This window comes from Cinclus cinclus, chromosome 2 (genome assembly GCF_963662255.1).
Source record: "Cinclus cinclus chromosome 2, bCinCin1.1, whole genome shotgun sequence".
NCBI lineage: Eukaryota > Metazoa > Chordata > Aves > Passeriformes > Cinclidae > Cinclus > Cinclus cinclus.
Window position 1 is genome coordinate 87,272,846 of NC_085047.1, and position 23,261 is coordinate 87,296,106.

General features: G+C 39.2%; 1 protein-coding gene across 1 annotated transcript in view; it reads right to left on the reverse strand.

Annotated features, from left to right (window-relative positions):
• AFF3 (ALF transcription elongation factor 3) overlaps nt 1-23,261 on the reverse strand; it is a 264,286-nt gene that overhangs the window by 10,362 nt on the left and 230,663 nt on the right. The window contains exons 12-16 of the mRNA XM_062514955.1: nt 22,153-22,277; nt 18,384-18,585; nt 15,714-15,841; nt 2,885-2,948; nt 55-191 (exon numbers count right to left, since the gene is read on the reverse strand). Of these exons, the coding sequence (XP_062370939.1) occupies nt 55-191; nt 2,885-2,948; nt 15,714-15,841; nt 18,384-18,585; nt 22,153-22,277 (656 nt within the window). The remainder of the gene's footprint in view (nt 1-54; nt 192-2,884; nt 2,949-15,713; nt 15,842-18,383; nt 18,586-22,152; nt 22,278-23,261) is intronic.

Consider the following 23,261-nt stretch of genomic DNA (forward strand, 5'->3'; position numbering starts at 1 on the left):
AGATGAGCATGTTTGCACAGAGTAACCTCTGGGGTCATTTCCTTCCTTTCCTACCTGATGAGTTCAACTGTTTCTGAATACATGGTATAAGGGGATTTAGATTCCATTGGGCCTTGTTCCATTGCATTTCCACATTCAATAAATGATAGTGCTGCTTCTGCATAATTCAGTGCCTTTCCAAACTTCTCCACCTAGAGAGAAAAAATAAGGACACAGAGATGTAGTGCAATCATCAAGATGTTGTTACATTTGATGGGATTTTCTCAACAAATATTGTAAACTTGACACAAGTTGATATATCTTCAGGTTCACAATTTTTCCTGTGAGGAAGCTAATACCCATCAAACCCTGTGCATCAGTAAAAATTGTAAAATACAGAAAATAGAGCTAGAAAAGGCTCTGAGATATTATTTGTTCCACACTCTTGTACCCTAAGAAGGGTCAATTCTGCCTAGGACATTCCCAACAGTGTTTATCAAAGCTCTTCCAGTGCTGGAAATTCCACAAACGCATGCTGCTTTTTGTTCCAGCTTTCATCTTTCATTAGAAAGGGTTTCACACATCTTTGCAAGTATAGTTTTTTATCACTCAACAAAGAATGGTAATGGATACTGTGAACTAGGAGAAGAGAATTAAATACTTTGACTAGGAAAAGAGAATTAAATACGTTGACTACTCACTCTTATACAAAGGCTCGTCTCTGTTATCCTGTCTTCTTTACCCCTACTATGTTCAGCATTGTTCTCCTCTTGTCGGGAATTTGCTTTCTATATCCTCCTCCTCTTTCAGGACCTGCTCTGCTCCCTCAGCATCTTCTGCCACTCTCCTTCCTTGCCCCATTTCTTCTCCTGTTTTTGGTACTTTGACTTTGTGTATTTGTGCACTTACATGCATATACATGCATGTCCTCAGTAACAGTGTATATACAAATATGCATCTAATGTTCATATGTGCATGCTTACATGCCACTTATCTGCCCTCAGAATTTCATTTTTGATGTGAAGAGAGAGATGAATCATACTAATACCTCTCTGTCCTGACTTCTCTCTCCTTCAGTCAGAACTCCTGCGGTACATAAAGCCCATTAATGGACTGGATGCATTTGGTGGAAATCTGATGCACACAGTGAAAGGTTAATGGACCTTATTCTTTTCCAAGGGATAAAGATTTTAAATAGTAACTTTAGAATGGCACACTAGCTTCAATCTATTTTAGGTTCTTATATGACTCCCACTGCGATCATACCAGAGAACTTCACAAACTTTTTATTATATTTCTCCCCCTGATGCTCTAGTGCAGGTGGAAGTGCTATTATCCCAATTTCACAGATGGGGGACTGAGGAGCAGAGAGACTTAGAGTAATTTTCAAGCTGCTCACTCTAAGTGCCTGTGTCAGGTAGTGCTGTGCCGAAGTAGGAGGTGTGGAGCCCAGCAAGGTGATTCAAAGTGCCTGGAGGCATTTTGGCAATATGGCATTTTCTGCAGGATGCCTACACAGCCAGGGAGGGAGAGGAAGCACCTGCAAAGGGCTGTTCACATGGTGTAGGTAAGGTGCTGGTCCACTATGTAGGGAAGCTGAATGGGGAGGATATTTCAACCACCTGATACTGATAGAAAGCTATTTAAATCATGCCTAGGTGACTTTCATGCAGCCAACTTGTGGCACAGCAGAGAATAATGCTTGCAACTCCTCTTTCTGGGAGTCTACTATAAAGACATTTCTCTCCAGGCTAAGAATTTCTTTTGCATATTAAGTGATCCCTTACATTCTGGTTAAAGCAACACACTAAAATGCACCATTTGTACTTCTCCACAATATTTTCTGATTTTAAGACTCACTTTACAGTAATATGGAACTGAATAAACCATAGAAATTTGTGCTAATAAACTCAGGTAGAGTATAAAACTCGGTGTTCGTGTTCTAAATTAAGGACCTGCTTCTGCTTTCTTGGCCTTTCTACATTCTGCACAGCTGAGAAAAAAAAAGAGGTGAAGAAACAGAGGCGCTGAGCCACCTTTCTTCTTTCCTGATGGTATGATGGCAAAGTGTCTGTCTGACAGAGCAAGGCAGGAATGCAGCTACCCCCACCTGCAGCAATGCAGCCACGCTAATTCAGGGTCCTACTCCAAATACTGCCATCCCAAAGACCTCATGTCATGCTGGCTTCTCTGTGGCGCTGGATAAACACAGTCTTGGAGATAACTGAGGGACAGCTAAGCAGAGCTCTGCTGGAGCACTGCATATACTTTGTTGCACCGACTTGTTTGGAAAGACAAGCATCTCTTCATAGATCCATATAACCCCAGATTCTCCTTTTTCTTACTGGCTACATTTTTAGACAGGTCAAATCCAGAGTCAAGAATCTGTTTGTTGCAAAAGTACTTTGTATGCTAGGTGTTCCTCCAGGGTTACAAAGATTCCTTGTGTGCTTCTGATTATGTTGGGAAACATCTACCATGAAACCAGGATTCTTTTGGCACCGAAAAGCCAAAGCTCTTAAAAAAAAAAAAAAAAAAAAGAGTACAAATACCTCAGCTACCAGACCAAATTTGGAGATGCAATTATAGGACCTAGCCAGCTAGTTAAACTGAGAAGATAGGTATGTGGATCCTTTACACAGCCTCCATTACTATAGTTACTAATTAAAGCAAAGGGATAAATGGAAAGTTTTATTTATCCAGGCCTTTATCTCAGTAAGTCATTATTTGTTAAGTCATAGTTTATTGGGCTATGAACATTTGATTATATAAACATTTCTTAATTTAACAAGCCTAGCCATCCTTATAATAGATTTTATAATTACCCCCGCAATACTGCACTGATGAAGAAACTGCATTACAAAAATTATTTGGAGTAATGTAAGTGGAAAGAAAATGTTCTCACCATTGCATCTGCTTTATGCTTCTTCCGTTTAGCTTCCTGCATAAAGTAATCTGCATTGCGTGGTCTACCGGGGGAAAATAAGAAGAAATTTTATTATTTTCTGAAGTGCGAAATATTTTAAGGTTATTTTTCCCTTATTTTAAACTTGATTTGCAAACATTTTTTATGAAGAAAATACACTTATCGTGTAACCATGCATCTTCTATTTTCAAATTGCTGCCTGTGGAGACACTAGCATTTACGGCTGTTCTCATTCTTTAGAAGTCAGTGATTCAAGTAAAGAAAGGCTAATAAAATGCATTTTTATGGATTATATAAACTGCTTCCCAAATTAGTGCAGTTCTGATCTGCAGAATGGATACACACATTAAGCAAAACAAGATATCCTGTCTTCTCCTCTCCCTTGTGCTTGCTTACCTCTTTTTCTATTTGTCTGCGTACATTGTTATTTGCCTTGGCTTCTCCCTCCTCTCAAAGCAAGTGTGTGTTTAATCTCTCCAGTTTGAAAACACACATTAAACCTGCTTGTCTCCACAGCTACATCTCGCTCTTGTCCCTCTTATCTGTAAGCATGCTGAGTGCTGTTTACTTTTGCTTCCTGGAGTTCATCTCTGACTCAGTGCTGGGCCACCTTCTGTAATTCCACTGGCATTCTCTGTGCCAATTTCTCCATTGATTTTTCCTCAAACTGATCTGGGAGATTCCATCCCTTCCTTAACCTACTTGACCTACTGACTGCAGGGCACAAATTCAACTTCTGTTTCTGTCCTGAAATTCACAAGTGTGTTTGTAACCATATTTATCCAGTCTCATTCAAACTGGAAACAAATGGATGTCTCCTTGTCACTGCCTCAGTGAGTGCCTCATGGCTAAAGCTGATTTCTTGATCTCCTCCCACAAGCTCCCCCTATGGCACCTTTGTAAGTCACTGTGGAGAACAGCTATTTGCCATGTAATTTCAGACCATAACCTTGCATCTTCAGTCATTGCCTCTCATAAAAGTCTTCACATTTCCTGACCTTGCATATTCTTCCTGTCTCATATACATGGGAGGTGACCTTCTTTCTCTATTCAGCTAAAATACATCTTGGTTCTTCTCAGCTTACACTGTGGTTACTACATCCTTGTCTCAGAGAGGGAAGTTTTGACTTGCAAAATAGTTTTCTTAGTATTGCTTAGAGTGTCATTCCTTTGTCCTCATCTCAAGAAAATGAGATATTCCTGAGTATCTGGAAGTATGAATTCTGATGTTTTTACTAATCATGCTTTTAAGAGCTTGGTGTTGTAGGCAATATGTTATTATTGCCACTCAGAAATCAGTTGTATGTTAACTCCAATAGGCAGCTCCACACACTCACTCAATTCCCTCCCATGGGATGGGGGAGACAATCAGTAAAAGTGCAGAAGAGCAGAAGTAAGACAACTTGCACATTTAGATAAAGACAAACTAACAGATTAAGCAAAGTAGAACAAGGAATTCATCCACTGCTTCCCATGGGCAGGTGTTTAGGCATCACATGGAAAACAAGGTTTCAATGTGATTAACAGTGACTTGGGCAGATAAATGCCATCACTCCAAATATTCACCCCTTCTTCCTTCTCAGCTTTATATGCTGAGCATGGCACCACATGGTGTGGTCAGCAGGGGTCAGCTGTCCCAGCTGTGTTCCCCCCAACTCCTTCAGCAACCGCACCCTCCCTCCTGAAGGTGTGGGGTGAGAGGCAGAAAAGGCCTTGAGACTATCCCAGCCCAAAAAACTCATATTCCTATCTTTTTTTTTCCTTGAAATTGGGATTTCTGAGCACATGTATCCACAAAATGTTTTGTGTCAGTCAGAGAAGATGCAGAGCTAAGAACTGAAGTGGGATGGATGAATAAAACATTTGTGCTGATGGTGGTAAGAATATGCTCAGATCTATAACTGAGGTAACTGGGAGCATGGGGGAACCCCTTAACAGAAGAGGGCAGCCATATATCCAAGAACATAAGGCTATTTGAACAGTGTATTTACTCAGTCTGTTTCTTTCTGCTTATGTGCACACAGTTTTGAGGACATTTAATTGCATCGGAGGAAGTTAGTCAACCTTATTTTGATTAGAAGAAAGGCTAAATATAGCTAGATAGAAATTAAATTCAAAGTATGGCTAATTTGGAATGATTTATCTCCTAAAAACCATGTTGATATGAAAAGCAGTTCATTTGTTCCAACTTTCTTCAAAATATTATTCTCCCACAAAGTGAAATTTCACCCCAGTTTACTCTACTTGTTAGGTCAGAAAGGGGACTAGACAGGTTTGTATCCCAATATCTCACAACCTAATTGCCAATGCAAATACTTCCTATGCCCCAGAAGACATTCTTCATAAGAAGAACCATCTGAAACTGATCTCGGTCAATTAAAAAATATTACACATTGAAACAGTGTTATCTTGACACAGAAAAATAGCTATGTTTTCAGAAACACTGAAAAAATTATATAAAAAATGTTGCATTCTGTCTTTCTTTGTCTTGTGCAATGACCTAGGGACGATGGTTTACTATATAAGACTCAAAAAGCAAAGCCAAGTAGGACAAATCAACAAACCAAGACTCATCTCTATGAAACGATGAAAGTGATGAACTTTTACATGAGCCTGTCAAACTCAGGTCATTAAAATACATCCTCACCAACATTCCCTCTTATATATCACCCAGCACTATATGTCTAATTTTCTTGTCTGAAGAATGGTAGGAGGCTGTAAAAACAAAGTGAGATAACACAATGTAATTATGGTCGACTTATTTAATTGTAAAATGGTTTTCACCTTGCAGCAGGATTTATTCTCCTGAGTTACGATTAGCAATGAAGGCATTAGCAGGAGACATGAACATTCCTGAACCAAGAAGACTTGCATTGGGGGCCCTGCTACTGGATAGTTAAGCACAACACAGAAACTGAAGTCATCGGTTTGTACTAAGCTGCTTGCAAAATCGAATATATAAAAAAGAAGCTATTAAAATGCCATTTTCAAGCAAAGCATAAATATATTCTCTACGTGAATGTTTAGTTATTTCCATAGGAAAAATACAAGATTGATCTAAAAACAAGGGCATGCCTAACAGAAATTAAGATGCATTGGGAAAAAATGGATAGGGTATCATTTTTATTAGCTTCTTAAACAGAACTTGTTCAGTAATGTTAATAAACATGCCAAGTCAAATTCTGATGTCTTTATGCCACCTATGAAATACTATCCTTTAATTTATTGCTACATGTTAATGACCTTTCTATTCAGATAACTAATGTGCATGTTAGGTGAAAATGGGAAGCTGAAATGTCCAATAGATTCAATGTGTGCTTTTGTATCATTTTAATAACAAAAAGGGGCACTTAATTATTTACTGGGGTTTTTATGAGAGTTGCAGGTTTCAGGTTCAGTTTTGTTTAGGTTCCCACTGCACATGAACATAATCTATCTTTTTAACTTCAGTATACTAGTTTAAATTATTATGTTGTGAAGTAAAAAATTAAGAAAAACACCCTCTTTTATGGGCTCCTTGAAGATAAGAGGTTGTCTGAGCTCATGGACATATGCAGACACATGAGAAAACTGATGCATAAATTAATTATTCTCGATAGCTCTTTTGCATACTGCACATTTTTTATCCATGAAGTTTGTTTGTTATATTCTGATTTTTACAGACTCTGAGGTTACAGTGACTGAGAACCCATCTCTGCTACAAATGTGAAGGTCCATGCAAACCTCGTCCACAGCTTGACCTATTTAGTTACATTGGTGATAATCTCAGACTGGAGACTTTACAGGTAATCTTTAATGGATGCTAATTTCAGATCCTATATGTTATTGATAAAGCATCTTGAGGAGAAACAAATGTGTTTTACCACTGATGAGATTCAGAAAGATACGTGGCTAAAACTGTTTCCAGGTCTTTGGTCTCAGCTTTGCAGATCACAGCCTTGCTATAGCCTGAAAAATGAGATAATAGCAAAAAAAATTTCGATCCCCCTGCAGATCACATCCTTGCCACAGCCAGAGAACCAAGACAATAAAAAAATTTCTAGGTACTGGGCTACTGGTTGAACTGGAGTGTCTGTGAATAGCAGAAGCAGCACTGGAAACTCTTTATGTTAACTGGTTGTGAATGCAAACTGAAGCTGCAAGGAAACTTATTCTGTGACCTCTGGTTTTCAGACAATTGGGTCAGATTCTCTTCTTAAGTTAGTTACAACTGTTTGAATCTTTTGGCATCAGCACTTTCACTCCAGATTTACAAACAGAATTCAGAACTCTTGTTAAAAAAAATCAAAAAGAAGTCTGACTTCAAATTAACAGGTAGAAACAAATGTTTTATCTCTATTAAACTACACAAGAAAGTCTTTTGTTTCTGAGTATCTGATTGTTGGTACTCTTAGAAATATAGTCCTCTTCAACAAAGCCAAAAAGGAGTTCTAATACACTGCTCTACTGCATCTCATATATCTCTCTGAATGGCAAGAGAAAGAGTGTAAAGCATTAGAGCCAACTAAGTCAGGCCGCTGGTGAATTCTCCCTGGGATCAAGTGTCATTATGTGAAACTGGCTGCTCTCGAGGAGAATTTACCCTACTCTGTTGATCGGGGAAAGCAATCAAGTACCGCTGGAACGATTTCAACGCATTCTCAGTCAACACTAAGCAGTCACCTAGGCACTGCAACAGAATCCAGCCTTTTACAGAACAACCCCCCCACGGCTAGATCTGATAGTACAAACAAGGCCAGGCTTCCTTTTCAGCGGTGGCATTCAAACCATTTATGACTTTGACAAGGGCAGCCTCAGTAGCATGGCTGTGGCTGAATCCAGGATGAAATTTATCAAACAATCCACTACTGTCCAGAATTTCTCTCACTCGCCTTGGCACCGCTTTCCCTGGGAGCTTGTCGAAAACCAGCGGGAAGGACAGCATTTCCATTGCTTGTTATGTTGTGCAGGATCCCAGCATGAGGTTGGATGGCTGCAGGCATTGTAATTACTCCTCTGCCAGAAGCAGCCTTTCAGAATTTGCAGGCTGTTGAGCTCCTAAGAGTGGTGTTACCGCTACCCAGGTGAATGCCTGTGTGTTTCACTCATCCTGTTTAGCTCCATGCCATTACAGTGCATCTCTGCCACCTTTGTTTTCTGCTACTTCCTCTGAATTTAATTTACTTCAGTTTAGCAGATAATTGCAAAAATGTAAACTCATGCAATAAAAAAAGGGAAGAGAATCAAACAAAGTGAATCAATAAAAGCCTTACTTTGTACAGTAATTTATCAGCATCTACTACAAAATAATCTCCTTGGAACTCAAAGCAACCACTGGTATTTACAGAGTATGGTGTAGCTAAGACTCCAATATACAGTTTTAATCATACTGCATTCAAAACCCCATTTTTCATCTAATTTTTATATTTTATATAAACTAAATACTAAACTATAGCATTTTCTGCTTCATTTACATAATCTACCACTTGTACATTATTTCTTACTGTTATATGGTGCTTTATGAGCATACATTAAAAAAACCTAATAAAAGTTCAATTAAACATCATAAATGTAGCCAAGTGCATATTTTAATACCCTTCAGAGATAATACTGCTGAAGTATTATTACTGCTGAAGTGTTGTAAAAAAAAAAGCTAGTGCTTCCTTAGTGTACAACAATTGCATGTAGTAAAAGCAGCTTAAATCATAATTCTAAATATAGGACCAGTTTCACAACTTTAGTAATCTAAACCCTAAAAAAATGAATGTGTTGGAAAGGAGTAGAACAGCAAAATGAACAACTTTAAAATATGAACAGAGCTAGGGGCAATTCAGAAGTAATTGGCTAGCCAGGGTGAACTCATTACCAGTTCTGAAGTTGTGCCAGTATACCCTGAACTTTCAGTCCAGGAGAAGAAGAAAATCCTGTAAGAGCAGGAAAACCATGTAATGTAAAAGGCAGGTGTACACATCCTATTTGCTGTCTCATCACAGGATGTGTCAGGAGCTCGTTTGACATGCTGGATCATAGATGAGGGTCTTCATCTTTGGGGTGAATGATAGAGCTGAGCAGGTGTTACTGTACAAGACAGTGCTCTCCCCTGATGGATCAGAGCCTCCTGCGCATTCCACCAGTTAAAATAAATACTGCTTTATGGGACATGGCACTGCTGTGTCTGAGGCATGGCACACATAGTGGCACACAGGCTGAGGGACAGCCCATGGCACTGCCACATTGGGTACCCAGCTCTATGTAAGTCTCATGCTCATTCTGGCAGACCCAGTAGGCCTGGAAGCACAACAGAGGAGCATGCAAGTGGAGAAGGCCAGGAGATAAGTACTGAGCCATTTAAAGGACAGTACTATAGGCATTTCAGAAAGATAGGAACAAAAGATCTGACTGGAGTTGGGCCAAATGTGAGAAAAATTTACCCAATCACACAACTATACAACTACTGTCTTGTTGGGTTTAGTATAACAAGGTCAATAGCTTAGATAAGATGAACAGATGAATAATAGATGCCTAGAGAGTGAGTTACGTTTATTGAAAAAAATCAGCAGACAAAATTAAAGCTTGGCATCTAATGTAAATGAAATGGAGAAGTATAAAAATAAGTGGGGACTCCTATTTTGGCAAAAATGCAAAATCCCCCATACTAACCATGTCAGCATAGTAAAATACAGAAGAACATGCAAAACAGTCAAAATCTACTACAAATTCCTGTGTATGACCCAGATTCATGACTTAAATATATCCATGTGAAATCAATATCTAGACTAAAACACGCAAGGACAAAGTGCACCAGTGAAGAGAGGAATGAAACAAGTATTCACAATAGGGACTTGAGCTCCTGTTTTAAAAGCAGAGGCAGAAAACACTGTGTGTCTGCAGATAAACTACAATTTTGTCTCTTTCAATGTACATTGAATAGATGTTCTGAATGAAGCCATTTCAGTTAGAGTGACAGCCTTTATATCAGTCGTACATAGACGGGGGGACCAAAGCAGTCCAGATCTACTTTGTTTTAGAATGCCACAGAATGGCACCTTGAATTCTCAAGAAGCATGTGAAAAGCAAAGGCAAAAAGACCTTTGTGGGAGAGGGTCTACCTGGCAGCCTGATATTTCCAGCCCTGATGAAGAAGACAAGGTGTGGGTGAAACTGCTGGGTGAGATTACATGTGAAGTCCAAGTCAGTGAATGGGGTGTCTATGCTGAAAGAAGCAGGTGATCCTGAAACAAAGACCCTATTCAGGGATCCTGTCCTGTGGAGCCTGTCTAAGACACTTCAGTAACCACAGGATTTGAAAGAAATCACAAGCAGGCACTAAAGACCAGGAAGACATCTGATAGGGATTTTGGGAATTGATGTTCCTCATGTGTATTAAATTATCACAGTCCCTGTCCAGCTCCATGACTTGGTTCTCAAAATGAACAGAGTATTCCCAGGCTAAAAATAAGCTTGAACAGTCTACCTGGGATTCTCTGAAGACATTATAATTACTTGCCAGTGTGGTTTGTCATCACTGAAAGATGAAAATATCCTTTATATGTTGAAGGAATGATCAGGAAAACTCTTAATGCATCCTTGAGGAATCACAGCCTTTGCACCCTAGGGCAATTGCAGTGAACCTTCTCATCTAAAAGGGAAACTTCTGGGTAATTATGTTGTTAAAAATGGACTTGAAGCACATTGTTCAAATGTACGTAAAGTTATTATCCATGGCCACAAGGACAGCAAAGCTGTCTTGGGAATAAAGCCTCAGTTAGAGGCATTATACTATCTTTTCCACATCCCATCTGTGAATCCTGGCATTGAGGGCAATGAAAACCCACACCATTCTGTGATCCAGCACAAGTAGACAAGCTCCCAGTTACACAGCGATGGACTTGTAGATATTAGCAGAGAAACAAAACCTAAGGAAAACAAGCTCTGTCAAGAATCAGAGATGTGGCAGAACAACAAAAACAATGGGAGCTAGATGAGACTTCCTGGTATTCAGTGTGAGACCTAGACTACTCAAAGAGCTGGAGGGTTTGGAGTATGCTCATTATTCACTGCTGACATCTGCTCATGGTTTACCATGCAGAGGCAAGAAAAGACTGGGAGAGACTGTTCTATCTATGAAATTCAGTTCTGCTTCTGGAACCTGGAGGAGTGTTTGCTGAAGCTGACTAGAAGACCCTTGTCTTGCTTACTGTTATGATTTACTGTGGACTGAAGATATTTTCTAGTCAATCTGCAGAGTAAGAAAAAGCTACATTAAAATTAGTTGATACAAAGAAGTTCTCTTTCCTAACTGACAAAATAATCAGAGACCATTTCAGACCTGAGTCCATCAACAGAACCAGTCATTCCTTGGCTATGCCTGTGCAAGTGAAATAAAGAGGGCAAAGATACCAGCTTTATCATTTGATCATCCATGCAGTGTAATTGCTATTATTCTCCGTGGAATAGCTTTGAGCTCAGTCTGAGACAATGCCTGGGTCCAGCATGGGGACAGCACAGGCTAGGGACTATTCTCAGGAGACAGTGAATGTTCTTTATTTTGGAGAGTGAAGACAGTTTAATCATATAAACATAAGCCTGCTGAACCACTTGCCTATAGGAGCAGAGGAGGGACATGGATGTAGCTAACTTCAAAGGAGGTCCACAGCTCTGGCTTTCCTTTGATGACAGGGAATAGTGGCCAAAAATTCTGTACCCTGTGAAAACCTCCTGCTAGAGCTGATGAAGCATCCAAAACAAGCCCTCATAGTGTTCCTTTAAAGGTGACCCATGGTCTTGCAGAGAGCAGGCAGCTAAATTATATAACCATGGGAGGCAGTGTCTGGAATGTCTAATGTTATTTTCTCATGGTCAGCTTACATGTGAGAAATTCAATGCCAGGAGAAAGAAGGGAAGAAGAGGAAGACTGGGAGAGTCAGATGTAGTCTTGAAATCCCCTAAAGTCAAGAAACTGGGAGCAGTCCATAGTGAGCATATGAATTTGTGAGGAACTCAGTGTTGTAGATGTTGGTCTGACTAGCTATTTTCTAGACTGCTGATGAGAAGGAAGAGAAGCCACTCTCTATTCCTGAACTGTGCTCCTCAGGATGTGTTCAACACTACAAAAGTACCTCTAAATACTCCAGGAATCCTTGAGGCATTTTGAACAATTCAAGTGAGATCACTTCCAGATGAATGAGTCGCAACCTAAGAGCACCTTTTCCTTTCCTCTCTGAGGAGGAATAACAAGAGAAGACTGAAAATGAGACACCTGGGGTTCAAGTCAAAACAAAGCGATATGCCAGGAAGTTATTTTCGTAAGATCTATGTGCAACACCTTTACAGGTGAATATTTTCTGGGTATATGGCTTCGCAAACACAGGAATTCTATCTCACCATGCAGTATGTCCCTTGGACAATGCATAGCTGATGGGTGTCTGTAGCACCTAAACCCATAAAGGTGGAAGAGACATTCAACCAAATATGAACTTAAAAAAATGCTGTAGAAGATGTTATTATCTTGGGAAGGAAAAAAAGAAAAGTGAGTGAAGAAAAACCACCCCTCATTTTTGAAATTGTAACTCAAGATTCAAGTAAAAAAATGATCCCAAGGAGCGTGTTCTGACTTAGCTATAAGGAAAGCTGGGAAGCTGGGTACACTCTGCTATTTTTTTCATACCACACAAACAGTATTTTGAAGAGGGTGCCCTTGGGCACCCACAGGATGTCTATGCCTAGCACTTCAAGGACAACAGACTTTGTTCCTAAATGCAGTTATTGGGAATTCTGTTATTCACTGAAATTACAGAAGGACTCAATATGGCTTGAAGCATTATTATGTAGCCTTGAAAACATTCTCTTCATGGAGTCAGAAATCACCAAAAATCCAGGTAATCTTACTAAAAATTACTACTGGAAACAGCATTGATGTCATTGCCATATGTGGCATGCTGGGTACCTCTAAGTATATCTAGCTTTGTCAGCAAACAATGGCAAACTAGGGGAAGTTGAATTTTGCCTGTCTTTTGAAGACTGTTAGCTATATTTATTGTTATACTGCAGTGTATGAATATACAGCACTCTTCCAAGCAAGATATACTTTTTACTGACCTACTTGTGTTCCAATTTATTGCTAGTGACAGCTGTTGTCAATGATCTGGAGAAAATAAATTGAGAATACAGTAAAGAGACACACTGACTGGTCAAAAAAATTAGTTGTTGTTTTAAATCAAATATAAGAGATTTAGTCCCTTTAAAATTTAGAGTCTGATTAAAATTAAGACTTTAAAGCCATGGCTGGATTACAGTAATTCAGAAGTTCATGGATTATGAGATTAAATACTTCATAGGCATCATTTAGGACAAATGCTGCCATTAGGATTACTACATCATTTAGACCTACTGTATTGCATTTCTTCAAGTCCTCTGCTGTGCTGCTATACAAATTTGAAAGGCACTGGCTGCCGTGTTTAATTTGATCCTTCTAACATGTGAGTCAAATCTGTTGACATTTAACATTTGCAGCCAGTCTAATCTGCTAAATTTCAGTGAATCCTCTGCACAGGAATTTCGGAATGAAGATCCAGTGTAGCTGGTACTCTGGTGGTGTATCCCAGCTACAAGTTGTGGATGACAGCTGTAGTACTTGACAACCTCCCTCCTCTAGTTAGCACAACAGGCATTTAACTGCTCCTGGGTTTTAAGGCCAAATTAGGATATATTAATTCTGTGTTTTTTCTGTCTTTTTAGATTTTTTTTTAGCAGTCCACAAGTTGCTTGGGGATATTCTACATGGAAAGCACTACACATGAACAGTTTAATTGTATCTCTCCCTGAAAAAATGAAACAATTTTATTGGAGATGCTTGCCAGAGGAATCATTTGTAACACTAATGGAGAAAGCTGGTGATAAAAGCCTCTCAGATGATAGAGATGGTGACCAAAGCAGATCTCCTATGACTATATCCTAGGGGAAATACAAAACAAACCAGTCCCTTTTTTGTTGTCAGCAGCTTGAGGGAAAATCAGGTGAAGACACAATAGTTCTGTTGTAACTGTTACTGACTATGTTTTTTTCTAATCCAGAGATGAGCACATCCTATGATTTTGACTTTTATCAGACATACTGACACCTTTCTGCCTTGTATGTACACATTTAAACTACAGAAAAAATTGAGCAGTTGCAAGTAAATTACAGATGATAAGAGTATTTTAAGAGATATGAAGAGGTAGGTAGTATTTATAAGCAGTTTCATGTCTCCTCAATGGAGAGAGATTGTTGAAGAAGTGTACCAGGAGAGTTAAAAACATGGAGGGAGGTGGAGAAAGAGGGTGAAGAAGGATATATATATATATACAGGGGAGTTTTCTTCAAAAGAGGTGGAAAAACTGATTACATTTATTCAGCTTGCATCTACTTATGACTGCCATGAATACACACAAAATTAATCGCACCAGTCCTCTTTTCTTGACATATAAACCAGTTATATCCTTTTGAAGTCCACAGGAATTATTTATACTTTATAGTAGGAAATGTGGTTTCTTTTTACAAGAGACTGCTGTCTCTCTAGTCAACCTTGAGACCAGATAGTGTGAACAAGCATAACAAAAACAGTAATAATAATAATAATATAAAAAAATTAAAAATCCCAGTTTTGGTAGAAAGCAGTTCCTAAGGAAACCAGTTTGTTATCCCAGGGTTACCTTTGGTATAAAGGAGTTTGAGATGTCATGGGTGAAAGTCTGGAAATATGAAAAATATGTCAAGGTCACACAGCTCAGAGATTCAGGCAGTTTGAGGCATACCTTGAAGAGAACCTCTTCTACACCACCCAGAAACAAGTACCAGTATTTGCAGCCCATAACATTACCAGTCAAAAAGAATCTGGATTTTCTAGATACAAGGATTTCAACCTTCAGTTTCACCATTATATTCACTAAATAATATTATGCCCTAAATTACTCTGGGGACAAACCAGCTTTTTTTAATTTACCAAAAATAAAGACAGGTTACAAGCTTAAATTATTTTAAAAGGAGGAGAGCGAGGGATGTGTGAAGAATGAAGTGGAAGTGTGCAGGGCCAGGTGTCCCTCCAGATACTCATGCTAACCATTGATGCTTTCTGCTCCCCCTGCCTTTGTGATACCTTTAGCTGAGCAGAAGTAGCCATGACAGCAGCATCTGCCAAGGCTCAGGGATGCAGGGATGACTCCAACCTCAGGCTTGCCCAGCTCACCTTACTCGGGTGTTGTGGGACTGACCCCTGCCCGCTGCATTCTGCATCTTGGCTCTTGGCTCCCTGTCCTTTAGGGAACAGCCAGTCCTCACTGCTCCCAGATGTTCAGGGACTTTTGACAAGTGCTTGCAGTGACAGGACAAGTGGGAGTGACTCAAAACTGAAAGATGGTAGGTTTAAACTAGCTGTTAGGAAGCAATTTTTTGCTGTGAGGTGAAGTATGGGAACAGATTGCCCAGAGAAGTTGTGGAGTTACCCATATCTGTAAGTGCTCCAGGACAGGTTGAGTGGGGCTTTGAGCAACCTGATCTAGTGGGTGGCAGCTCTTCCCACGGAGTGGAATTGGCACTCAGTGATCTCTAAGGTACCTTTAAACTCACAACATTCTATGACGCCATGATTCTATACGTTCTACAATTCTGTGGTAAGAAATTTAATTTGTGATGAAAAATGAAGGTTTTTATATAGCATTTCTCATTAATTTCTCAATGTGCAGTAAGTATTACGGTAATAATTCAGGAAATGTCTCAGTTCCTGTTGGACAAATTGTATTTTTCTCTCTTTAAATGCCATTGTTTTCTTTATTTTAAAGGGATATGTACTCACATATCATCGAAGATAAGCTTTGTTCTTCTGCAGTCCCTGGGTGTGATGGACAGGGGTGACCAAGGCTCTGTTTGGAACTGTGGCTTATTGCAGAGAATAACATTTTCTGAATTGATGTGAATTGCTTTCTAGACAATAAACAGTAGATAAGACATTTAGGAATTGTCTAGTAACTTAAAGAAACCCAAGTAACAAAAACCAGAGAGTCTTTGCATTATCTTGTAAATAGGAAAGTAATTTTCCTCCTATTCCAGCAGGGAGTACGTGTAAGTGTCCTGACACTGATGGCCACAAATTCACAGATATTGCTCAGAGCACTTTGTAAAGGGTTTGAGCTCCAATATGATATACAGCAGATACTGAGCTAAACTATTAGTAACTATCAAAATAGTCTGAAACACAGTAAGTGAAATTATTAAAGAATAGATCTGTTGTCATTTAGAAGATTAAGTTATACCTCTCACCTTCAGCTTCCAACCAAGCATGGTACCTTGCTTAGGAGAGCACGGCTCACATTTGACTTGTTTCACGCTGCGTGATGTGCCTGTGTTGCATGAATTTGTAGCCCAGGTTTCTTTGTGCTCCAGAGCTACCCTGATCAGCTTGAAAGATCACTTCTCTGTGCTTCATTGGAAACACGTCTTTTGGCAGGGTCTCATGCACTCCCTCAGCTGCAGCCCTGTTCTTCATGTGGCTGCCTGAGCACCTTCATCCCACCAAGTGACCTGCTGTGGGGGCTACTGTGCACTGGTATGGAGCAAAACAGAGGGGAGCCCCAGGTGATTTTCAGTTGATAACCACTGCTAAAAAATGGTGTTCCGTTGTCGGGTGACAGGCAGAAAGGCACCATGGACATGGGGAAAAAAGCTCAAATGGATAAATGCCCACTGTGGGCAAGCTTTGCTTGCAGTTTCTCACAGATATTTGAAGGACCACTTGGGCCTGCCAGTTGGGTGCCAGATGGGAGGATGGGATAAAACAAAGATAAGTTTAACATTTATAGTTCATGAGCGCTCATCTTCTATATGGCACATCCAGATCAGTTCATCAGGCTAAAGTTTTCAGATGAATAATCAGATACGTAAGAATTTTATTGCAAAGGTTGTTAAATGTTGACCAAATGGTGCATTGCTAGGCTATGCAGAAAATCTCAGTGAATTTGCATTTGCTAAGGGTGTGGATCATAAAGCAATCACCTTTTACTTTTGATTTCCAGCACATTTATCTGTGAAGGAATTTAAATGATTTTCAAGATACTCAGTGAAGAATCATAATTATAATTCTAAAAGGGTTATAAACTTCTAAATTTATGTTTTGGAAGTTGAAATGTTTAAAGCTTTACATTTAATTAGTGGAAAATAAATTAATAACTATAATGTTAAAGGCTTTTTAATTGGAATATTTTATATAATTGGATTTTTTCAATTTACCAAAAGCATCTGTGAGACATTATTAGAAAACACAATTCATAGTAGCCTGTTTTTGAAAATGTATCCAAAATTAAGATTATATTTACTACTTCATCCTCTGCTCTCAAACAAAAAAGAAAAAAGTATAAACATATATGTTTAACAGATACAGGAGGACCACTTATCCCTACAGCAAAAATTGCTGGAGGAGACCACTGCTACAATTCAGGTAGCTTGTTTTCCTAGTTGCTTAGGCACTAATATTTAGGCTATTGAAGCCTCTCGTACATCAAACAACAAACACAGCAAATAGATACAGACTAAAAAAACATGAATAACTTTTGTAGGAAGTAGAGGAGCATGGGCAGCAGAGTGCCTTAACAGCTTCTCCAGATGCTACAGCAGTTGGCATCAAGATGATTGTATCCAGATTGTTTCCTCTAGGTATTTCACACAAAGCAGAACAGTGTCATGGGGAGGAGGTGAATGGTAGTATGCCCTTCATCATCTGCTCTCAGTGTCCTGGAGGCTGGAGGGTAGGGTATGATTTTGAAAGATGAGATGAGAGAGAGATGGAAATTCCTTCAATCAAAATAGCTAACAGGGTCTTCATTCCAGCATTCTAATCACAGAACTAATACAGAAATGGGGGCAGCATCTACTCCTCTCTCTCTGTGCTCTGGAGGCAGAGGCCACAATGCAGTGCTGTAGTACAGCCTTATCTAGAAGAGTGCTCTGGGCACACTTGGTGTGAGCAAGACTCTCTGACAAGGATATGAATACAACTCTGCTGGAACTGAGTCATGAGGCTGGTGCTAAGATGTCACTGGTGTAAGTAGAATCTGAAGAAGTTTGTTCTAAGACAGGTAGAGCAATTTGTCTGCAGGCACACCCATGGTTAGGCAGTGGCTGAGTGAACCCTTATACAGTAGGGACCTTATGCACCATGAATGTAGGGGGCTTGCATCATGCCCAGGCAATGCTCTGGAGGCCTACAGCCATTCGTTCTGGGCCATTAGCTTTTACCTTTTGCTTATGTAGCCTTTGCTATTTGCTTGTTTTACAGCCTGCCCTCTTTCCTTTCTTCTATGCCTTGCTAAACTCCAAACCAGAAAAGCTGAACTTTGAAAATAACATTCATTATTACAGCCTTTTTTTCTTTTTTTTTTTTTATAACATTCTGCAAACCTATCACAGACTGCAATACAAAGTGGAAAATATACTGCTAAGCTTTATATGGTGAACAACAGCATACACTTACATTGAAGTCTCCAGGATGTGGTTGTGACTGGATTTCACCCTTATGTTTTTTGCTGGAGGAGATTGAAGGTAATAGACTGCTGCCATTAGGTCTGCTGGAGGAAGTTAAATCATCGTTGGAATATTTGTGTTTTGATGCATCAGAGAGGGGAGAGACGGGTGACCGAAGCATTTTCTCATTTTTATTTATTGGTATTGCCAAGCTAGAAATGGAAATTACAGTAATGGAGTGTCACAAAGCTGGCTTTGAGAAAGGTAAATGTTTTATATATAACCAAAACTTAGAATTTAAAACCTGCTGGCAGGATAAAGTCTATTGGTATCTGGAAACGAGCTTATAGTATTGGGACCAAGAGTTCATTTACAAATTTGTATCATGTTTCTTCTCTTTCCCTTCAAGGCAAATTGTCACTCTGGAGTTAATATAAAGTCTGTATCAGAGTACTTAAAAAAAAAAAAACAGAGATAAATGGCTACTTGCTCACCATTTCTTAAGGGAGAGCTGGAGATGAAGATTAGGCTCTGAAGTGTAAGTTCAGATGGAGCCCTATTTCACCATTACAGGTGACAATTTATAAGCCATGGCAATAAAGCCATATGTGAACTAAAACAGGATATGTGTTTAAAGATGACTGGCTTGTCTTTGTGCTCAGTGCCCAGCCTTTGGTAGCAGTGTTTATACTAATCTAATACGGATTTTAAAGACAGATAGACTGATAATACAGACAAAAATAAACATATGCAAACAGTAGACACAGAGAAATGTGAGCTGCTCTATCTTCTAAAGCAGAAAGCTGTAACACAGACAGTATTTTCAGCTTTCATTTATTTGGGAGAAGTTTTAGATGAGAAGTCAGACAAACCATATAAATATGCCCAGAAATACAGATACACTACTCTGAAGAAAAATAATCAGCTGAAAATCTTAAAAGTAACACACAAAAAACTGAAGTTTTTTAAAGAAGATGGTTAGCATTAAGACTAAAACTGTGATTAAGGTCAGAAAGACAGTTTTAACAATATACCTTTCCCTGCCACATTCCCCTTTATTCAGCCTATTACTTTTTATGGACAATTCTCACTTCTTTATAGTTACTGTATCAGACAATATATACTTAATGGAATCACAAAAAAGAATACAGTAAAAACTGTACTTCATTTCTGCACATAATTTCAGGGAACAGAGCTAATTAAATGTGCTCTTATCATACATTTGTCCATTTATCTGGCAAGCCTCTAAAAAGCAGCTGTAAAAGAAGCCATGAATTGTAATTCAGAACCTTTACTGTTTCATATGGCATAGTACCTTTAAAACACCATGTCAACTGTTTTGCTTTAATGACCAATGGTGTTTATGAAAGCAAAACTCAAGAGTCTGAAAGACTGACATCTGTACCCTTCTTTTACCTCTAAGAAAAATAAGATCTTTCACAGTATGTTGAATGCGCAGGCCAATGCTGTCATTTCTTTTCCTCTTTTCAAACACAAACCCATGCCTTGGCTACCCATGTTTATACATCACTGTCGAAGTGTGGGCCTAAAGCAGCCAAGGGAAGCCACAGCTCTTTGGAAGCACACCCAACCCTCAAAAGCTTAGCCCTGAACTCGTGAGGAGTAGCTGAAATTTCTACTTGTGCTGCATATACTTCCTAAATGTCCTTTGGACACTGAGTAGGGCCTACCTAAACATAGTGTGAACAGCCAAAGTGCAGCAGCACATCTTATCCTGAGAGGCCATGCAGGACAACTTGCAGCAGAAGACTGTCAGAGATGTGACCTGCTGGGAATGGGCAGACTGTAGAGCTGATATAGGTGCAAGAAATTTGGGGTATCTCTGGGCCTGCAGCCTTTCTTGTCAAACAGGATCTTAGTCTGCATCTCAGACTGCAATTCCACAATAGAAAATACTTATGGCTGAAGATGGTTTTGCTCCTTTCATTGTTGCCAGCCCTCAGCTGTGCTGACAAAACTGTGTGGCTTTATTGGGAGATGAATACTACTACTCTGGCAAAATAAAAAAAAAAAACAAAATAAAAGAAGAAAAAGACAGAGAAAAAGAAAGATAACATAGAAAAATAAAAAGGATAAGTAAAAGAGACAGGAGGAGAAAAACAGAAGAAAAAAGCAAGAGAAAGGAAAAGAAAAAGAAGAAAAAGAAGAAAAAGAAGAAAAAAGAAAAAGAGGAAAGGAAGAAAAAGGAAAATGTATAGAAGAAGGAAGAGGAAGAGGAAGAGGAAGAGGAAGAGGAAAAAAGATAAAAGGAAAAAAGGAAAAGGGAAAGATTTTTGGTTTCAAACAAGTTTCTTGAGTATATTTACAGGAGAAACCTCAGAGGCATCTATGGTGGCAAAACTCAAGAGGGGATATGCCAGCAAGAGCAGATGCTGGTTGCAAGAGGACCACAAGGTCCTGATATCTGCACTGCTGGCTTAGCTACAGCCTCAGGAGCCCTTCCTCAGCTGTGGGAATATCAGCATTTGATATCATGTCCTACACCGTGGCACGAACTACAGAAACATTTTGGAAGCAGAGCACACCAAGAGGCAGGCAACTGCCACAAATTATTTTCTTGCTTCCAGGAAGCACAGAATTAACCCTGTGACACAGCAAGCTATCACAGCCATGCTACTCTCTGAAATATAATGCAACATACAACATATGACACTGGGGTAACAGGAACAGCATGTCTGCATGCAACTACCCACAAGAAAGGAACTGTTCTGGGCATTGTTTTCACTTTATGAAACGTATGTGACATGTCAGGACAAAGAAATTGAATGCATATTTTTGAATAAATACTATATATATATATATATATATATATATCCATTTTCTTCATTATTTTTCCAGTATTAATGACAAGTATTAATTATCTCATCAAAGATGTGTACAATAGAAAAACCTACTACAATAAATACAAATATTTTCTTATTTTGTAGCAGTTTCACCCCAAGAAGTATCCTGATACAACCAGAAAAAAAAAAAAAAAAGAAGTTGATAGCCAGCATGTACCAAGCAGCATGCAGGTGAACTCTAGAAACATTCATGTCTTAAGTTTGACTGCTGGAAGTCCCCAGAGAAATTCAAGTGTGATTGCTCTGACATTCATAGTGCTGGTCTGTGTGCATAAACCATGCCAGTGAATGCTAAATATTAATCTTTTGTTTCATGTCCTATATTCTTCAAAAATCTCACTTTTTAAAAGTCTTAAGTTCCTTGTCCTAGAATACTTACTAATTACACAGAATGCAATGCTTGTAATCTCAAAAATACTGCTTCTCAAATATATTCTGGAGCGGAGTATTGCAGGCATTGTTATTAATTTTGTTTTCAATCTTTTCCATAGAGCTGATACGTAATTCTATTTATACAGTCAAAGCTTGAAACTTGTAAGTAAAGAAAGTAAAAAAAGTCAATGTAAAGAAAGGGCTGCAACATGGTTGTATATGTGAATTGCTGCCTACAACACAGTGTTAGGGAATATGTCTCGGACAATCACACTACTCTAGCTATAATTACTTGTTCCATGAGCTTCACACTTGAGCTCACAACTTCTTTGTGCAACAGCACAAAAATGCAAGTATATGAACATGTCATGAGCTACTAATTTCATCATTAAACCAGAAGAACAGAGACTGCAGTGGTTAATTTTTCAACATAAAATGCAATAATTAAAAAATAAATCCTCCTAAAGAAAAAAAAAAAGACACCTGGCAATAAACTGCAACTAGTTGTATTATTCAGTGGTAACTAAGAAGGAAAAAGCTTACCCATTTTCATTCGTATTGCAGTGATTTGCTGTTGTGATGCTTTGGGCAGACGCAGCTAATCGTGAAGAACTCTCTCTCTCTAAGTGAGTCTTCTTGATGTCTCTGCACTCTTCCTCATTCTCACACTGAGTGAAGAGAAAAGTAATAATTTTTTATGGTTTGGATTTACTACAGATCCAAAAATATTTCAACAAGTCAGGGACTAGTATCTTCTGTCATTTTGTTAAAAATGATGATACTTTGTTTGAGTATATGGCTAACATGGATCAGAGATTATTGGTCCCTGTCTTAAAAAATAAAATACAAAGAGGCAGCATGTAAAGAAAGGAGTACTGTATAAAACTTGGTTTCTACCACTTCCCCGCTTGAACCAGGGTTGCTACCTTTCAGATACTAATAAAAGAAGAGCGAAAAAATGAAGGAAAATAAAATAGTATTGAAGACTGCTTTAGATAAATGGTCCTCAAAAATATACATATCCATCTGCACACACACAGTAGCTTAGAGGGCAACAGATGACTGGTTGCACAGCAAAACTGTCCAGAAATTGAGCAGATGGTGATCCCAGTTCAGAATGACTTTTGGGGTCAGACTGGTGCAAACAGATCAGGAAGCCTGCTTGGTGGACAGCTTTGGCCATGGATTGGAGGGGGCTTTTTCTTTGGCACCAGAAAGTGAGTGGGAGAGGTAGGGCAGAAAGGTGGATGTGAACAGAGGGCTGTGCCCACCCAAGCACTGTGACAGTGCTGCTGAGCAGGGGGCAGCTAGCTGACTGTGGTCCTACTCCTATACCTAGAGCCCCAAGGGAAAATGGAGCCATCAGGGTGTGAGGGAGCCAGGATCCAGAACCAGTCTCTGCGAGTGGGACTGAAGGGCCTGCCTCTTGCTGACAGTCAGAAGGGAAAGAGATGCTGCCTCTTCTTTTACCACACAAGCAGTGATATTATGTAGAGTATGACAAGACAGCAGACAGCTGTCCCTTTGCTGACCTGAGCATCATTTCCAAATGCTCAGGTTTTGAGAGAAGCCTCAGGAGAGAAAATTATGCTACTATAAAGGTAATGCCTTCACTAAGGCATGCAAAGGCACACGCCAGCAGTCAATGCCGT